At 38.7% G+C, this 19,542-nt stretch overlaps 1 protein-coding gene across 4 annotated transcripts in view; it reads left to right on the top strand.

The window, feature by feature from the left end:
• Positions 1 to 16,272, top strand: part of DOP1B (DOP1 leucine zipper like protein B) — a 130,790-nt gene extending 114,518 nt beyond the window's left edge. For 3 of the 4 annotated variants that reach the window (XM_077119111.1, XM_077119109.1, XM_077119112.1), the window contains 5 exons: positions 11,213 to 11,349; positions 11,733 to 11,788; positions 12,027 to 12,188; positions 13,948 to 14,080; positions 15,755 to 16,271. In XM_077119111.1, the coding sequence (XP_076975226.1) occupies positions 11,213 to 11,349; positions 11,733 to 11,788; positions 12,027 to 12,188; positions 13,948 to 14,080; positions 15,755 to 16,006 (740 nt within the window). In that variant the 3' untranslated portion in view covers positions 16,007 to 16,271. Of the gene's footprint in view, positions 1 to 11,212; positions 11,350 to 11,732; positions 11,789 to 12,026; positions 12,189 to 13,947; positions 14,081 to 15,754 lie in introns of all 4 variants that reach the window. The other variant, XM_077119110.1, reaches the window with a different exon arrangement.
• The last annotated feature ends 3,270 nt before the right edge of the window (positions 16,273 to 19,542 follow it).

The following is a 19,542-nucleotide window of genomic DNA, read 5'->3' as shown; positions in this document are numbered from 1 at the left end:
TGGTTGTATTGGCTGAAGACAGAGGCCACATCTGAGCAACAAAAGAGGCTCTCTTGGGGGTAACTCGTAGGCCTAATTTTAACTGGGCTTGACCTATCCTTTGTGGGGTTAAGTTTCATGTGAACAAACCTCAAGACTGGGGGCTCAGCCTATAGCTTTGGTTGTCTGCACTGCTTGTGAGAATATCAATAATTTGACTTGGGGAGGTTGAATTTTCCTCGTTCTCACCATTCCCTGAAGGGGACTTTGCAGATACTTTTCCACTCACTGATCAAATCACTCTGGGATTCATCGGGGCATCACTCTGGACAAACCAGCAAAATCTCATGTCCTACCTGAGATTCCAAGTACTTATGGCATTCAATCAAACTATCTACGTAAGTTGTATTAGGAAATGCACTAGTCAAAATATAAATTTTGTACCAAATAAACATTTTTTTATTTAGTCTCACACATAAGTTGAAATTTTAAAATATTAATTACCATCTGTTTTCAGCACCCTGCAGTAATGACATTCCTTTGTTCTTCTTCATGCAAAAACATTTTTAAATTTTTACATTTAGTCATTATCATTATACACTCTAAGCATTCCTAGGTTATACCATCTTAATCTTTATCGTCTGTCTTTCTTTGTGATTTCATTTATGCCCCCAGCCCTCCTCCCTCTATCATTCTCACATGCAGCTTCATTCAGTGTTTTTAACATAATTGTACTACAGTTAGGTAGTGTTGTGCTGTCCATTTCTGAGTTTTTTTATTCAGTCCTGTTGCACAATCTGTATCCTTTCAGCTCCAGTTACCCAATATCTTACCCTATCTCTATGTCCTGATGATCTCTGTTACCAACAAGTGAGACCATACAGTATTTGTCCTTTTGTTTTTGGCTAATCACACTCAACATAATGTCCTTAAGGTCCATCCATGTTGTTAGATACTTCGTAACTTTATTCTGTCTCACAGCTGCATAATATTCCATCGTATGTATGTGCCACAGTTTGTTTAGCCACCCATCCATTGATGGACATTTTGGCTGTTTCCATCTCTTCGTAATTGTAAATAATGCTGTTATAAACATTGGTGTGCAAATGTCCGTTTGTGTCCTTGCCCTCATGTCCTTTCAGTAGAGACAGCATATAGATGGGGCCTGTTTTTTAATCCATTCAAAGCAGCTATTTTTAAAAGGGAAACCACTGGTTTTCTGAAAGGACTGGAAGGCAGACATCACCGCACACAAAGGCTTCAGACTACGAGATGAGAAAGAACTGGAGGAAAAGCTCTGTTCACTCATCCATCTCAGGTCCGCTGGAGTATTTCCCCATTTTACACATTAGCTCTGTTTTTTACTTCAGGAAACCTATGTTCAGAGAGATTAGCACCTGCCTAAAGTTTTATTTCAGCTAACTGGCAAACCTCGGGCTGACATCTAGGCCCTCTGGCTCCCAGCAGTAGGCTCTGGGCTTCAGTAGGAGGTTGGTCCCCTTTGGGGTAGGCAGAGTAGGGCATCTGGTTTCAGGGATGAGGAACAGGGGCTCGTTGGGATGAAATGGCCAGCTGGGTTCCCACAAGGTTCGCAGCCTGTAAACACGGGCACAGGGATTCTGGCCTGGGGCTCCTCCAGCTCTAAGAACCGGTTAAGCTGGTTGTTAAGGCTTATCAGTCAGCCAAGAGGTGAATATTAGAGATGAAGAAAATTAAAAATTCCAAAACATACCATCCCAGTAAAAAAATAAATTCATGGAGTACAAAATATGTTCTGGTGTACAAATTACTGTTTAAAAAATACTTTCTATTTTGGGCAGGCCCCAGTGGCTCAGTGGCAGAGTTTTCGTCTGCCATGCCAGGGACCCGGGTTTGATTCCCGGGCCTGCCCATGCATTAAAAAAAAAAAAAAAAAAAACAACCTTCTGCTTTGAAATATGTTAAGACACACGAAGTTGCAAAAATCATACTGAGAGTTGCCGTGTACTGTTTTTCCAGCTTCCCCCACAGCAACATCCTACATAACCATAATCCAATATCAAACCCAGGAAATTGACACTGGCATGTTACCATGAACTCAAATACAGAATTTTCTGGATTTCAGCAGTTTTTTCATGCATGCTTTTTATTTATGTTTGGATGTGTCTAATTATATGAAATTATCACATGAACAGATTCTTGTTCAGCATAGAGAGCTCCCCCATCACCACATGGCACAGCCTCCCCTGGCCCTAAACCCTGGAGACCACTGTCTCTCCGTCTTGGTGATTTTGTCAGTTTGAGGATGTTCTATTAGTGGAACCATGCAAGTATGTAACCTTTTGAGACTGGCTTTCTCCATTCAGTATGAAGCCATGGAGAACCACCCCATGGCAAGCAGGGTACCTTTGTGTAGCAAAAAATGTGATCCTTTTTAATGAATATTCCATTGGATGGGTGTACCACAACTTGTTAATTCATTCACCAGATGGACTTTCAGGCTTTTTCCAGTTTGGGGTAATTACAATAAAGTCTCTATGTACATTCATTTACGGGTGATTGTGCAGATATAAGTTTTCATTTCTCTAGAAAAAGTAAATATACAGAAATATGATTAATGGGTCATATGGTAATGTATGTTTAACTTTATAAAAAACTGCCAAACTGTTTGCCAGACTGCCTGTACCATTTTGCATTCCCACTAGCAATGTATAAGAGAGCCTCACTTGCTCCCCATCCTTGACAGCACTTGAAATTGTCAGTATTTTTTATTTTACCCATTCTAATAGTTATGTAGTAGTATCTCATCATGGCTTTAATTTGCAGAACCTCTTTTCATGTTCTGATTTTCTGCCATGGTGTTCTCTTTGATGAAGTTTATTTCAAGTCTTTTCTCCATTTTCTAATTGAATTGCTGTTGTTATGCTTGAGTGTTGATAGTTCTTTATATATTCTGCGTACAAGTTCTTTGTCAGATATATGACTTGCAAATATGTTCTTCCAGTCAGTGGCTCATCTTTTCACCCTTTAACAGGGATTTTTGCAGAGCAAGAGTTTTTAATTTTGGTGAAGTCCAATTTATCAATTATTTCTTTTATTGATTCTTTTATGGAACTCTATTTCATGAAAGTTTCCTCCTGCATATTCTTCTAAAAGGTTTTATGTTTTACATTTAGATGTATGATCCATTTGGAGTTCATTTTTGTATAAGGTGTGAAGTTTAGTTCAAAGTTCTTTTTCATTTTTTGCCTATGAATATGCCAACACCATTTGTTGAAAATACTTTCCTTCCTGTATTCATTTGTTTTGCACCTTTGTCAAAAATCAGTTGCCTGTCCTTGAATAGGTTTATTTTTGAATTCTTTATTCTGTTCCATTGATACCTTTTTGTTTATAGTTCTACTGATACCACACTGGACTAGAGTACTGTAGCTTTAGAATGAGTCTTGAATCAGCCAGTGGTATTCCTCTGATTGTACTCTTCTTTTTCAAGGTTTGTCTCTCCATAAAGTTTTAGACTCACCTTTTTTATGTCTAAAAAAAAATCTACTGGGATTTTGGTAGGTATTGAGTTAAATTTGTATATCAATTTGAGAAGAATTGGAATCTTAATTTTGTTGAGACTTCCAATTAGCAATGATATATGTTTCTCCAAGTAGTAGTCGTCTTTTATTTTATTCATCAATATTTTGTTGGTATGTAGATCCTATGCAGGTTTTCTTGGGTTTATTCCTAAGTATTTCAGATTTTTTGGAGCATTTGTAAATGATATTGTGTTTTGAATTCTGGTTTTCGATTTTCTATTGCTAGTATATAAAGAAATATGACTGATTTCTCTGTTAACTTTGTATCCTGTTTCTTTGCTTAACTCATTATTTCTGTGAGTTTTCTGGTACATTCTGTGAGATTTGCTACCTAGACAATCATGTTATCTACAAATAGGGACATTTTTGTTTATTCCTTTCAAATTGGAATGCCTTTTATTTCTTTCTGTCACCTTGTTGTAGTGGCTAAAACTTCCAGTACTAGTTGAATAGGAGTGGTAAGAACTGATATCCTTGCCTTGTTCCCTGGCTTAGGGAGAAGGTGTTTAGTGTTTCACCAATTATGATGTTAGCTATCGAGTTTTCTGTAGATGTTCTTTATCAAGTTGAGGAAGTCCGTTTTTGTCATGAACAGGTGTTAAGTTTTGTCGAATGCTTTTCCTCTGCCAGTTGATATTATATAGTTTTTTCCCATCAGACTGTTGATATGTTAGATTACTTTGATTCAGCCTTGCATTCCTGGAATAAACTTCATTTGTATGTGGTGAATTTTTTCCTTTTGTATTACTGAATTTGATTTGTGAATACTTTGTTGAGACTTTTTAGATCTGTGTTCATGAGTACAGTTGTTTTTCCCTTGCACCGTCTCTGTCCTGTTGGGTATCGGGGAATTGCTGGCCTCATAAAACCAGTTGGAAAGTGTACCCTCTTCTGGGTGAAATTGGTGTTATTTCCTTTCTCAATATATGGTAGGCTTGGTAAATGAGCTGAGTATAGAGATTTCTTTTTTGGAAGATTTTAATTTTGAATTTACTTTTCTTAATAATTATGGCCTACTCTGGAGGTCCTTCTTATGCAAGCTTCGGTTAGACTGTGCTGCCTATCACAGCTTGCCAAACCCCAAACACATCCATTCCTGCTAATCCTAAAGAACACCTAGGGCAATATATAAGATTCTACAAAGATTCCATGCACCAAGGTAACTTTCCAGAAACCTACAACCTCCAGATGGGTCCCTGGACCAGATAAGTCCTGAAATGCAGAGGGGCCAGCCTCTCCAGAACATCAACTAGTTCCATCCCCCTAACTCATATTATCGACAGCCCCTTCCAACATGAAGAAATTTGAATGGGCATAGTCCAAATACCCCTAAAGAGTGAGAGAAAGACCACAGGTCATAGTGGAGTTATACAGAGAAGGTCGGGTTTAACAAATGAGTATGAGTGCTGAATTTTTATATTGATATTTCTTTTAGTGTCCAGTACCTTAGAGCTGCTGGAAGTAAAAACCTAAAATTGTGGAATTGTAACCCATACCAAACTCAGAAATCTATTCTACAACTAATTGTTGCAATATACTTTGAAGTTTATTGCTCTTTTATATATATGTTATTTTTCACCAAAAAAAAAAAGAAAGAAGTATAACAGAGAAGATAAGATTTAACTAATGAGTATGACTGTTGAATCATTATATTGATATTTCTTTTGGTCTTCAGTGTCTTGGAGCAGCTAGAAGAAAAAATGAAATGTCTTGGAACTATAACCCATACCAAACTTTAAAATCTGTTGAATAACTACTTGCTAAAGTGTACTTGGAAATTTATTGCTTTTTTGTGTATATACTTCACAATGAAAAAAAAAGTTAAAAATAATAATAGTGATTATGGCCTAGACAAATTATCGATATCATCTTGGATAAACTTTGGTAGTTTGTGCATTTCTGGGAATTAGTCCATGTCATCTCAGTGAAATGTCCATTTCTCAAGAGGAAAGAATTAGTCCATTTTATCTCAGTTGTTAAATTTGTGGAAATAGGATTGCTTGTAGTATCCCTCTCTCCTTTTAATGTCTGCAGGCTCTGTAGAGATATCCCTTCTTCCATTCCTGCTACTGGTAATTTGTGTCTCCTCTCTTTTATGTCTGTTAATCTTGCTAGAGGTTTATCAATTTTATTGGTCTTTTCAAATACCTAGCTTTTGGTTTGATTGATTTCTCTCCATTGTTTATTCCTTTGTTTTCAATTTCATATCTGCTATTGTAGTCATTTACTTCTTTGTATTTGCTTTGCTTTTTTTTGTTGTTCATTTTCTAAACTCTTGAGGTGTGGGAAGTTAGATTATTGTTTTGAGACCTTTCTTATATAATGTTAGCATTTAGTACTATTAATTTTCCTCTCAGAAGTGCTTTAGCTGTATCCCACAAATTTTGATATGTTGTGTTTCATTTTCCTTCAATTCTATGTATTTGTTTTTAATTTTCTTTAAAACTTCCTCTTGACCCGTGTATTAATATCCAAGTGTTTGGGCAATTTTCTTATTATGTTTTTTTTTTCTTCCCCCATGATCAGGCACCAGGAATCGAACCCGGGTCTCTGGCATAGCAGGTGGAATCTCTGCCTGCTGAGCCACCATGGTCTTATTATCTCTTTCTTATTGATTTCTAGTTTGATTTCATTATGGTCAGAAAACATACTTTGTATGATTTAAATTTGTTGAGGTTGTTTTATGATACAGGATATATCTGTCTTAGTAAATTTTCCATGAGCACTTAAAGAATCAGCCATTACTGCGCGCGGTTTCCCGGCCGGGGCGGCTGGCGACTGGGGTCCCCTCCACGCACGTGGCTCCCCGGTCTGACTGGGAACATTGGATAGCGGGGCCCTCCCGTCACGCTTGGCGTTTCGGGCCAGCTGGGCAATTGGGATCGGCACTCTCCCAAGCCGCGGCGGCCAGCAACCCCCACCTCCACGCGCGGTTTCCCGGGCCGACTGCCGTGCAGACAGACGAGCGCCACGAGCACCACCTACTGGGCAGGAAAAGAAAAACAGAGCCCAGAGATTTCACAGAAAAAGCTTTCAACCAGCTGGGTCCCACACCCAGGGAAATCTGATCAAATGCCCAGACACCAGCAGAAAATAATGGATGACGCTTGGAAAATTGAAGATATGGCCCAGTCAAAGGAACAAACCAATAGTTCAAATGAGATACAGGAGCTGAGACAACTAATGCTGAATATACGAACAGAAATGGAAAACCTCTTCAAAAACCAAATCAATAAATTGAGGGAGGACATGAAGAAGACATGGGCTGAACAAAAAGAAGAAATAGAAAATCTGAAAAAACAAATCACAGAACTTATGGGAGTGAAGGACAAAGAAGAAAAAATGGAAAAAACAATGGATACCTACAATGGTAGATCTAAAGAGACAGAAGCTACAATTAGTGAACTGGAGGATGGAACATCTGAATCCCAAAAAGAAACAGAAACTATAGGGAAAAGAATGGAAAAACTTGAGCAGGGGATCAGGGAACTGAATGACAATATGAAGCGCACAAATATACGTGTTGTGGGTGTCCCAGAAGGAGAAGAGAAGGGAAAAGGAGGAGAAAAACTAATGGAAGAAATTATCACTGAAAATTTCCCAACTCTTATGAAAGACCTAAATTTGCAGATCCAAGAAGTGCAGCGCACCCCAAAGAGAATAGACCCAAATAGGCGTTCTCCAAGACACTTACTAGTTAGAATGTCAGAGGTCAAAGAGAAAGAGAGGATCTTGAAAGCAGCAAGAGAAAAACAATCTGTCACATACAAGGGAAACCCAATAAGACTATGTGTAGATTTCTCAGCAGAAACCATGGAAGCTAGAAGACAGTGGGATGATATATTTAAATTACTAAAAGAGAAAAACTGCCAACCAAGACTCCTATATCCAGCAAAATTGTCCTTCAAAAATGAAGGAGAAATTAAAACATTTATAGACAAAAAGTCACTGAGAGAATTTGTGACCAAGAGACCAGCTCTGCAAGAAATACTAAAGGGAGCACTAGAGTCAGATACGAAAAGACAGAAGAGAGAGGTATGGAGTAAAGTGTAGAAAGAAGGAAAATCAGATATGATATATATAATACAAAAGCCAAAATGGTAGAGGAAAATATTATCCAAACAGTAATAATACTAAAAGTTAATGGACTGAATTTCCCAATCAAAAGACATAGAATGGCAGAATGGATTACGACCCAGCAATACCACTGCTAGGTATCTACTCAAGGGACTTAAGGGCAAAGACACAGACGGACATTTGCACACCAGTGTTTATAGCAGCATTATCTACAATTGCAAAGAGATGGAAACAGCCAAAATGTTCATCAACAGACGAGTGGCTAAACAAACTGTGGCGTATACCTACGATGGAATATTATGCAGCTTTAAGACAGACTAAACTTATGAAGCATGTAATAACATGGATGGACCTAGAGAACATTATGCTGAGTGAGTCTAGCCCAAAACTAAAGGACAAATACTGTAAGGTCCCACTGATGTGAACCGACATTCGAGAATCAGCTTGGAATATATCATTGGTAACAGAGACCAGCAGGAGTTAGAAACAGGGTAAGATAATGGGCAATTGGAGCTGAAGGGATACAGACTGTGCAACAGGACTAGATACAAAAACTCAAAAATGGACAGCACAATAATACCTAAGTGTAATGTAACTATGTTGGAACACTGAATGAAGCTGCACCTGAAATATGGTTTTTTGTTTGTTTGTTTGTGTGTTTGTATCTTTTGTTTTTGTTTTTTTCTTTTTCCTTTTTATATATATATATATTATTAGTATTATTATTTTAATTCTCTTCTCTATATTAACATTCTATATCTTTTTCTGCTGTTTTGCTAGTTCTTTTCCTAAATCGATGCAAATGTACTAAGAAATGATGATCATACATCTATGTGATGATACTAAGAATTACTGAGTGCATTTGTAGAATGGAATGATTTCTAAATGTTGTGTTAATTTCTTTTCTTTTTTTTGATTAATAAAAAAATTAAAAAAAAAAAAAAAGATAGAATAGGACAACTTCAGTCCCTCTTTTCCTATCCAGCTCTTAAAAAGAGGTAATACACAACTGCAAGTCCCTAGTTTCTTATGTAGTTTCCGAAGGAAGTAACACACTGCAAATTTCAGCTGCAAACTTCATGGAGCAAAAATTTTTTCTAATGCCCACAAATTATCAAAATCTCCCTAAACCATAAAAGCTTGTAAGATCATGGGCCTAAAGTAAACTCTTAGTTAATGGAAAGCCTTAACTAAGTTAAGGGTTGTAAAAATTGTTACACATCTGCCCACAGATAAATTTTGGATACCTGATGGGCTGGCCACAAGCATCAACAGTTATCTCTTCCTGAAACAATGCTAGCGTTATCTCTTGAACATGTACTCTTTCTTTCTTTAATAAAGTTTACTACTCACTCCTAAAAAAAAAAAAAAAAAAAAAAAAAAAGAATCAGCCATTACTGAGTGGAATGTTCTGTAAGTATCAATTAGATCCTTTTGTCTACTGGTGTGCCTCAGTTCTTCTATATCCTTGCTGGCTTTTTTCCAGTAGTTCTATCAGTTATTGGGAAAGGAGTGTTGACATCCCAGCTGTGATGTAGGTTTTTCTGGTCTCTTTTCAGTTCTGTCAGTTTTTGCTTCATATATTTTGCATCTCTTTTGTCTGGTTTTATGTATTTGTAATTGCTATGTCTTCTTGTTGAATTGAATTTTTTTGTGTATCATTATGTAATATCCCTTTAACCCTGATACTTTTCTTTGCTCTAGAGTTTATTTTGTCTGATAAAAGAGATACTCCAGCTTTCTTTTGACTTATGTTTGTATAATATTTCTTTTTCAATCCTTTTACCTGTAGCATATTTATGTCATTATATTTGAAGTGACTTTTGTCTAATATAGCATAAAAGTGGGTCATTTTTTAATCCATTCTACCAGTGTACCTCTTTAAATTGGCAAATTTAGACTACTTATATTTGATGTAATTATTGACATGTTAAGATTTATACTGTCATTTTATTATTTTTAATAATAAAAATCTGTTTATTCCCAGTTTTTCATTCCTTCTTTCCTGTTCCTGTCTTCCCATGGCTTTGTTGAACATTTTTTAGTATTTCATTTTGGTTTATTTAAAGTGTTTTTTAGTATATCTCTTTGTGTATCTTTTGAATGGTTGCTCTAGGGATTAAAATATAGTATAAATATGTAACTTAGTTGACAAGGTACATATTTATCATAACTTTACCATTTCAGGTGAAATGTAGATTCCTCACCACCATTTAGCATGCTTTACTCTTTACCCTTTTTATGTAATTGTTTTAAATGTTACCTCTACATACATTGACAGCCACATCATATAGTATTATAATTTTTGCTTTCAGCTGTCAAAATTAATTTTTAAATGCTCAAGAGGAAAGAATGTTATGATAGTTACTTGTGTATTTTCCATTTTTTGATGCTCTTTCATAATTCTTGGTAATTTTCTTTCTGAGGAACTTCATTTAACCATTCTCTTGAAGCAGATCTGCTAGTGACAAATTGTCTTAGTTTTCCTTCATCTGAGATGATTTTATTTCACCTTCGTTGTTTTCATTTTGCTTTGGTGGTTGTTTTTTTTTCACCTTCATTCTTGAAGGATATTTACACTAGAAATAGAATTCTGTGTTGACAGTACTTTCAACACTTGAAAAGTATGTCGCTTCATTCTGGCTCCATGGTTTCAGATGAGGAATCTTCTGTCATTTAAATTATTGTCTGTTCCCTTTTATGTAATGTTCCATTTCTCTCTGACCAGCTGTAAAGATTTTTTTGTCTTTTAGTTGTCAGAAGTTTGATTATGATGTATATATATCCTTTTTAAGGTTTATTCAACTTCTTGGACTTCTACATTTATGTCTTTCACCAAATTTGGGAAGGTTTCCATCATGAGCTATTCCTTCTAAAATTTTTACACTCCCTGCTCTTTTTCGTCTCCTTCTGAGACTCCTGTGACATGAAGGTTAGATGTTGAGTTACTGTCCCACATGTCTCTAAGATTCTGTTCATTTTTTATTCAAAGTTTTTTCCCTCCTTTGCTGGTTTGAATAATTTCTATTTGCTATGCTTTTGTCTTCATAGGCTCTCTCTTCTGTCATCTCCATTCTGCTTTTGAGGTTTTTATTTGGGTTATTGTATTTTTTAATTCTAAAATTTTCATTTGATTCTTCTTTATATGTTCTATTTCTTTACTGAGACTATTTTTTTCATTTGCTTCAAGAGAGCCCATAATTTCTTGTTGGAAGATTTTTAGATAACTGCTTTAAAAATCTTTTCCAAGAATTCCAGCTTCCCTGTTGTGTGCGTGTTGTTGGCTGTTGACTGTCTTTCTCATGCAAGTTGAGAAAATTTGGCATTCCGGGTAACAAGCTTCTCACATGCTCAGGCTGGAATAAAAAATTACCCTAGGGAAGTTCCCTTTAGCAATGGCATGAACTGCTGAGCTTTCCAGAGAAGAGGGGTGGAGGTAGTGTAGGTCCACGGGTGCGTTCTCCTCAAACCCATCTCTTATAGTGGCTGTTAACACAGTATCCAAACAATGACAGTTGTATTTTTCTTCTTTGTCTAATGAGAAACACCAAACTGCATAATTGTATGACATCTTCAAAATCTTCTTTCCTTAGAACGCCTGACAGACAATCTCAGAGTTGGACAGACATCCATAGTTGCTGCTCAGATGTTTCTTTTTTTCAGAGTTTTGCTGCTAAGAGTATCTCCTCAACATTTGACTTCCTTGTGGCCAATAATGGTCACTGAATTGGTGAGTACAACTATTTTATTCTTTAAAGCAAGGTTGGAACTTTTAATGTACCTTTCTGGGAACAATATACTGTTACTATTTTATCTGTTATCAAACTGTCTCTGCAAAAGCACTTTCATTCAAGTTAGCAGTACACAGTAAACTGCTGGGTAAATAGAGAATATTTTGTCTTACAATGATACTTGGTTTCTCAGCTATCAGTTATTCTAACTAATTTTGGTACAATACTGTTTGATATTAATTTACTTTTTTTGTTGCATGGACAGACACTGGGAAGTGAATAATTTACTATTTTTTTAATAGACATGTAAATTTGAAACATTAAGCTAGGCTTAATCTCTCAAATAGTAACTTGAATGCATGTTTTTGTTTTTGCTTCTAAGATTCAGACATTTATACAGCTTGAGGAAGAGCTGAAGAAGGAAGATGAAGCCTCAAGGTCAGTAATCCAGGTGCTCACACACTCATAAGAGAGGTGGCCGAGATCAGTGGGAACACTCTGGGGTGTAGAGTTATGTGGTGCTGAAGGCATCTTGTGGAACTGCTTGTGAAGGGGCCAGCTATTTGGAAATTTTCCTAAAAGGAAAAACCTTCTTGCGAACATTTCATAGGTCATTGGACTACAGCAGATGTGAATGAATTTGTAACGGGGAATTTCTTTCTTTGCAAATTTATAGAAACAGCAACAAAATAAGCAGAACAAAAGTTTCAGTCCCTGATGGCAATGGGCCACTGATGGGGGAGATAGCCCAGAGCGAACTCGTCTTGTATTTATCAGCTTGCAAATTCTTGGACACAGCACTTTCTTTTCCACCTGACAAGATGCCATTATTTCAAATGTAAGTTAGATGGGATCATGTGTCTTTTCATTCATTTTAAGCACTTTCATTTGTTCTTTCATGTACAGTATATGGAAACCTCAGTATGGGTTATTAGTGGCCGGTGAGCTAGCTTGCAGTACCAAGTTTCAGACTGCTTGCAACAACTCCGATTTTGTGAATTTGGCTCACAGTTGTATTTACCGACAGGTTTCCAGTTTGTGTATATGTGTGTGTGTGTGTGTGTGTGTGTGTGTGTGTGTGTGTGTGTGTGTAGGTGGTTTTTGTTATTGAATACTTATAAAACACGGGTCACCCATGGGTGGGCTTACTGTGTTCATGTAGATTTTTTTTCTTTTTGTTTTTAATTAAAAATGAATGCCCTTAAATGGAGCATGCCATCCGCAATTCACTTGATCCCTGTGGGTTTACATTTCTTAGGCTCAATACAGCTGCTCTCACATTTAATTTCATGCCTGGCCCCAGATGCTGCTTCTGTCTCTGTCCTGTTCCATCAAACACACTAATCATGCAAAAACGTTTGTGGTTAAAAATGAGATCTGATCTCTGTAAGCCAATTCAGCAGGTGAACTCACTGCCCTCCTTCCGACTTGGAACGTGGCTCGCAGGTAAATCTCCCTGGAAACCTGAGACAGGACTCCTGGAATGAGCCAAGACCCAGCATCATGGAGAAAAACTGCTTGACCAAAAGGGGGAAGAGAGAAATGAGACAAAATAAAGTTTCAGTGGCTGAGAAATTTCAAACAGAGTCTGGAGGTTAACCTGGAGATAATTTTTATGCATTATATAGATATCCCTTTTTAGTTTATAGTGTATTAGAATGGCAGGAGAGAAGTACCTGAAACGGTTGAGCTCCTGACCTCAGTGTGACTGTGTGATTGTGACAGCCTTGTGTCTGATGCTCCTTTTATCCAGGGTATGGGAAGATGAGTGAAAAAATAAGGATAAAAAATAAATAAATAATAGGGGGGACAAAGGATAAATCAATGGAGTAGCTGGAAATACTAGTCATCAACGAGAGGGAGGAGTAAGGGGTATGGGATGAATGAGGTTTTTCTTTTTACTTTTTCTTTCTTGTGCTGGAGTGATGTAAATGTTCTAAAAATAATCATGATGGTGAATACATAACTACGTGATGATGTTGTAAGCCAATGATTGTATACTGTGGATGTGTGTGAAGATTTCTCAATAAAAATATTTTTTATGGGTTCTGATGTATACCAGTGTTCATAACAGCATTACTGATGACAGCCTAAGAGTGGAAACCACCTAAATGTCCATCAGCTGGTCAATGGCTAAATAAAATGTGTGGTATATCCATTCAGTGGAATATTGTTCAGCAATAAAAAGCAATGAAGTACTGATCCCTTCTACCACATGGGAGAACCTTGAAAACGTTATACTCACTGAAAAAATCTAGTCAAAAAGGACCACATGTTGTTTAATTCTATTCCATTCCAGATCTATAGAGACGGATACTAGATTAGAGGTTGCCCAGGGCTTTGGGGGGGTGGGGGGGGGTGAGGGAGTTAGGGGTGACAGTGAAGGGGAATGGAGTTTCTCTTGAGGGTAATGAAACATTCTAAATTTGATTGTGCCGATGTACGCACAACTCTGTGAATATAATGAAACCATTGAATTATGCACTTTAAATGGGTGAATCGTATGGTATATGAATTATACGTCAATAAAACTGTTATAAAAAATTTTAAGTGGGCTCTGAGCCCATCGTGCCTGACCTCAGATTTTTCTCCTCCAGTTACAGGTGGGCATTTGTTCCAGAAGTAGACACAGAGGAGGGTCCTGCCTTCCCATCAGATCTAGAGGAGAATCACCAAGAATGCAAGCCCCACACTGTTAAGATTCTAGAACTCCTAAAGTTAAAATATGGGGTAAATGTTTTCCTTTTTAAAAATTATGTTCATCACCATAAGTACATGGAACCTTGGGTAGGACGTGAGATTTTGTTGGTTTGTCCAGAGTGATGCCCCCATGAATCCCAGAATGATTTGATCAGTGAGTGGAAAAGTATTTGCAAAGTCCCCTTCAGGGAATGGTGAGAACGAGGGAAAATTCAACCTCCCCAAGTCAAATTATTGATATTCTCACAAGCAGTGCAGACAACCAAAGCTATAGGCTGAACCCCCAGTCTTGGGGTTTGTTCATATGAAACTTAACCCCACAAAGGATCCGTCAAGCCTACTTAAAATTTAGGCCTAAGAGTCACCCCCAGGAGAGCCTCTTTTGTTGCTCAGATGTGGCCTCTCTCTCCAGCCAACACAACAAGCAAACTCACCATCCTCCCCCTCCCCCTGTCTACATGGGACATGACTCCCAGGGGTGTGGACCTTCCTGGCAACATGGGACAGAAATCCTAGAATGAACTGCAACTCAGCATCAAGGAACTGAGAAAACCTTCTTGACCAAAAATGGGAAGAGTGAAATGAGGCAAAGTGTCAATGGCTGAGAGATTCCGAACAGAGTCAGAGGTTATCCTGGAGGTTATTCTTACGCATTAAGTAGATATCACCTTTTTAGTTAAGGTGTAACGGAGAGGCTGGAGGGAACTGCCTGAAAATGTAGAGCTGTGTTCCAGTAGCCATGTTTTTTGATGATGATTGAATAATGATATAGCTTTCACAATGTGACTGTGTGATTATGAAAACCTTGTATCTGATGCTCCTTTTATCTACCTTGTCAACAGACAAGTAGAACATATGAAATAAAAATAAATAATAGGGGGAACAAATGTTAAAATAAATTTAGTTTGAAATGCTAGTGATCAATGAAAGGAAGGGGTAAGGGGTATGGTATGTATAATCTTTTTTTTTCTGTTTTTGTTTTATTTCTTTTTCTGTTATCTTTTTATTTCTTTTTCTGAATTGATGCAAATGTTCTAAGAAATGATCATGAGGATGAATATGCAACTATGTGATGACATTGTGAATTACTGATTATATATGTAGAACAGAAAAATCATATGTAAAAAATGTTTTTGTTCATTTGTTACTTTTTTTAATTAATAAATTTAAAAAATCAAAAAAATCATGTTCATGGCAGAGGGGAGAAGGGCTAAGGAGCGAGTGAAACATTTCATATATCACTTGATTTTAAGGACTCTGAATAATATTCAAAATTTCTCTTAACTGAGTTTTAAAACTTGGTGATGGTTATAAATTCTCCCTTTGTTTCCTCATCTGTAGGTCACACAGACACTGCTTTGTCATATCAGCTGCTAAGCAGGGAAGCTTCCTGGATAGGACAGTCATGTCGAAATAGTTCTTACCCATCAAGTTCTTTCATGACTTAAAGTCCAAGAAGAGGAAGAGGCAGCTGGGAGGAGGGGCAGGCCCTGGGTGGGGTTGGGCTCAGGGGCTGGGCTCAGGATGAAAAGGAAAAATTTTCATTGAAGACCTAGAATTTGAGTGTATGCGCCCCCCCATCATTAGTGCTGATAATGAGTGTGTGTGTGTGTGTGCACGTGTGTGCACATGCATGTGTGTTCTGTGCACACATATCTCACCCGTAGTAAAGTCCTGTCACTCCTATGGGTTTTTCACTTGCAGGAAATCAGCAGCTCAGATGAGAACAGCCCGAAGAGTCAATTTCCTCTTCTGCGCCAACGCTCTGTCTCCAGCATGAAGCAGCTGGTGCCGTTCTTCAAGACTCTGAACTGGGCTTTTAAAACCCAGAGTGCGCGCCCTGCTGACGCCCCGGGGGCTCCGTGCTTAGAGTACCTTGTCGCCGAAAGCCCATGGGTCTTGAAACAACTGGAAGAAAGTGTTGAACACGATTTTTTGGAACATCTGGAATGTTGACAGAAGTGGTTTAATCAATCCATTTATCGATACTTCTGCGAAAACCAGGATATATTCTCAAGAGGAAAGGATGCAAGATAGTGCTTTGAAATAAGTCTACTTCCATTTTGAAAGCAGATTGCACATACTTTTCTGTTTGGCCACAAAACACACCTTCCCAAATGCCTTGTAATATATTTGGATCTGATTTACATTTCTTCCTCAGTTTATGTAATTAAAATAAAATCAATATATCATCCAGCCGTAGCACAGCATTTGTAATACTAAGTAAATTACAAACAGAGTGAAGAAGTCCTTCTCTTGGTGGAAACAGATATGTGGGTCTCTCTCTAAAAATTTTGTGAGTAGAATTTTTTTTAACCTTTCACACATGTCATGTAAAAGGTTTATATGGACACTACATTTTAAAACTCAACTATATTATTTTCTGCTAATAATTTGTGCCCTTTGTGGTCCTATTGACCATTCAGCAGAGATGAGCACTTGAAGATTTCAATGTATAAAACTCTTGCCCATTGAAATCTTGTCTACACTGTTCAACTGTATAAGAAGTACGTAGTTTTAAAAATCCTGACAGCTGCAACCTTAGTCAGGCATCACGACATACCTTGCAAACTCTTTCTTCCACATGGCCCTGGGACCTTTTATCCCTAAAACCACAGTCAGGGAAACTGATGGGTTTGACTCATCCTTTCCAAGCCACAGAATTCTCTAGTCTGGCCACTTCTCATCCCACTCTTTCCCAGGCCTCTTTGTCTTCCGCCAGCTGCCTGTTCTGAATCCTGGTTGGGGCCACTTCCCCGCTGCAGCCTCTTTCATTCCCAACCAGGGAGCACGTCTCACCTTCCTGACCTCCCACGTCCCCTTCCAGCCACCAGAGCACTACGTGTTTCACCTCCCAGGCCTGACGGTGCCAGCCCCGATGCTTACTCACGTCCATCCCCTCTGCACACGTGGTTTCGTGGACAATCATGTGCCATCAGCCCCAACCTAGGCTTCGGAGATCACAGAATTCTCTAAATAAGGCCTAAAAGTTAGACTGATAATGTGCCACTCGAGATTTAAGTAATGAGACACATTTCGTTAAAAAATTACATGGAAATTTGGTCATTCTTGTGTGTTGGAGGGGTGTGGTCATTTCCTGGGGCAGCGGTAACAAATGATCGTAAACTGCAAGGCTTGGAACAATAGAGGTTTTTTCCTCTCACAACTCAGGGTCCCAAATCAAGATGTTGGCAGAGCCAAGATCCCTCTAAAGGCTCTAAGGGGGACTCCTGCCCTGTTTCTTCCTAACTGCTGGAGGCTGCCAGGAATCCTTGGCATTCCTTGGCTTGTGGCAGCATCATTCTGATCTCTTCCTCCGTCACCCCATGGCCTCCTCCTGTGCCTCTGTGTCCAAACACCCCCTCTCTTCTCTTACAAGAGCCCTTGTCATGGGATTTAAGGCCCAAACTAGCCCACCATGACCTCATCGGAACTTGATTCCATCTGCAAAGACCTTCTATCCACATAAAGTCAATCCCAGGTACCAGGGGATTAGGGCTCAAGCACGTCTTTTTGGGTGACATAATTCAACCCACTTCTGGGTAAAAACCCTTGCAAATTTGGTCACTAGAATTTAAAGTATTGAAGTGTAGAATTATAAACACCATGTATCATAATTGCCTCTCCTATGAGTTTCCAGTTGCAACAAGATGACCATGCTCTGATTAATAGTAAGCATCAAGGTAGGTGTGTAGACTCATTGATCAAAATTTACAACAAAATTAGTAACGTATCATCAGTAGCTATTATGCCGCAAAAGGTAACTTTTGAATCTGTGCTTAGGTTTGCAAATGTAGGTTTGCAAATGTAGCTTTGCATTCTTTTTCTCTCACACATTAAACCAAGAATTTACTAGTTCCTGCTGATGCCATATGTGATTTAATCATTGTTGTTAAATAGAAAGTTTTAAAGACAGGGCTGCGTCAATGCTCACATCTGTATATTGGGCATAAAACACTTGAGGAATCTTATAAATGTGATGTGCATCTAAATCTTTTCTTCTGTAAGAACGTTTGCCATGAGAGCACAGGCTCTGAGGTCAGCCTGCCTGGGTTTGAATCTCAGGCTGCCCACACACTGTCTGAGGCAAATACATTGTTTCTCAGTTTTCTCGTCTATGAAATGGGAATGAAGTTGTGAAAGCTCCCTCTCAGCCAGCTCTGGACCATCTCTCTGCTCTCTAAAGAGTTTTTGATGCGGCACCCCTCAGTAAATACTGTGTGTGCCCTCACCTGGTACCTATCCGCTTGTATGGCACATTAATGTGCTAGCGAATATTGTGTATTTTATGAAACAGAATAAGGAGATTTTTTAAATATGAGGAGAAACAAAACAAACAGTTCTGGCATTTTCTTTTGACTTCCCAGTGGAATCAGCTTCTGTATTCGTTAGGGTTCTCTAGAGAAACAGAATCAACAGGAAATACTCGTAAATATAAAATTGATAAAAAGTGTTTCACGTCACTGTGGGAACGTAGAGTCCAAAATCCATAGGTCCGGCTGTGAAGCTAACAATTCTGATGGAGGGTCTGGACAAACTCCACAGGAGAGGCTCTCTGGCTAAAGCAGAAAGAGAGCTTGTCTCTTCTGAATCCTCCTTAAAAGGCTTCCAGTGATTAGATTAAGCATCACTCATTAGAGAAGACACTCCCCTTGGCTAATTACAAATGGAATCAGCTGTGGATCTAGCAGATGTAACCATAGCAAAAGACAGGCCAGCACTTGCTGAACCAGACAAACAGGTACCACCACTTGGCCAAGTTGACACATGAACCTGACCATGACAGCTTCTGAACCCCACCTGGGAGGTGACTGCTCTAACTCAGTACCCCGCAGAAGTAGTAGCATTGTGTGTCCAACCCAAGAACACAAGAGTTCCTGCATAGAGAGTAGTGGGTTGGCAGAAGTGGAGCTTGCCCGGGGTGGCCACAGCAAACAATGAGAACACATGGGAGGTTCTGATAGAGCCGACTTGTGAGCTTTGGGGAGGGTTTGTGGGTGTGTGGTCCATGTATGTGGACATGAAACAATTCCCCCATCACCAAAGGGCTCCCCCTGTACCAGGCATGATGCTAAGTGCTTCCCACGCACGATTTTATTTCTTAGCACCCCCTTAGGAAGTAGACTCTTTATACCCCTTTTACAAAGCCAGCAGAGACCGAGGCTCAAAGAGGCAAAGCCAGTAATTGACACCTAGTTTTGTGTCACTGTAGAACCCTATGTTGTGGGATATGTTCACACACCATACAAACCATCCAAGTATACAATCACTGGTCCAGCCCTGTGCTCTTAACCCCAGTGCTGAGAAAGCGAAAGAACCCCCCAGACAGCTGCTGCTGTTTGGTAATGCACGAAGGAGACAGTGTCTGAGACTACCGCACCCAGTCACAACTTCCTACAAAACCAGCTCAGAGGAGGTGAGCAGGGAGGGGTGGGTCCTAGTTCTCAAGGTGTGGTGAGTGTGTTTGAGAGAATACAAGCCTTATTTTCTAG

Source organism: Tamandua tetradactyla, chromosome 10 (assembly GCF_023851605.1).
Source record: "Tamandua tetradactyla isolate mTamTet1 chromosome 10, mTamTet1.pri, whole genome shotgun sequence".
In the NCBI taxonomy this organism is placed as follows: Eukaryota; Metazoa; Chordata; class Mammalia; order Pilosa; family Myrmecophagidae; genus Tamandua; species Tamandua tetradactyla.
This window is presented reverse-complemented; position numbering and strand designations above follow the sequence as displayed.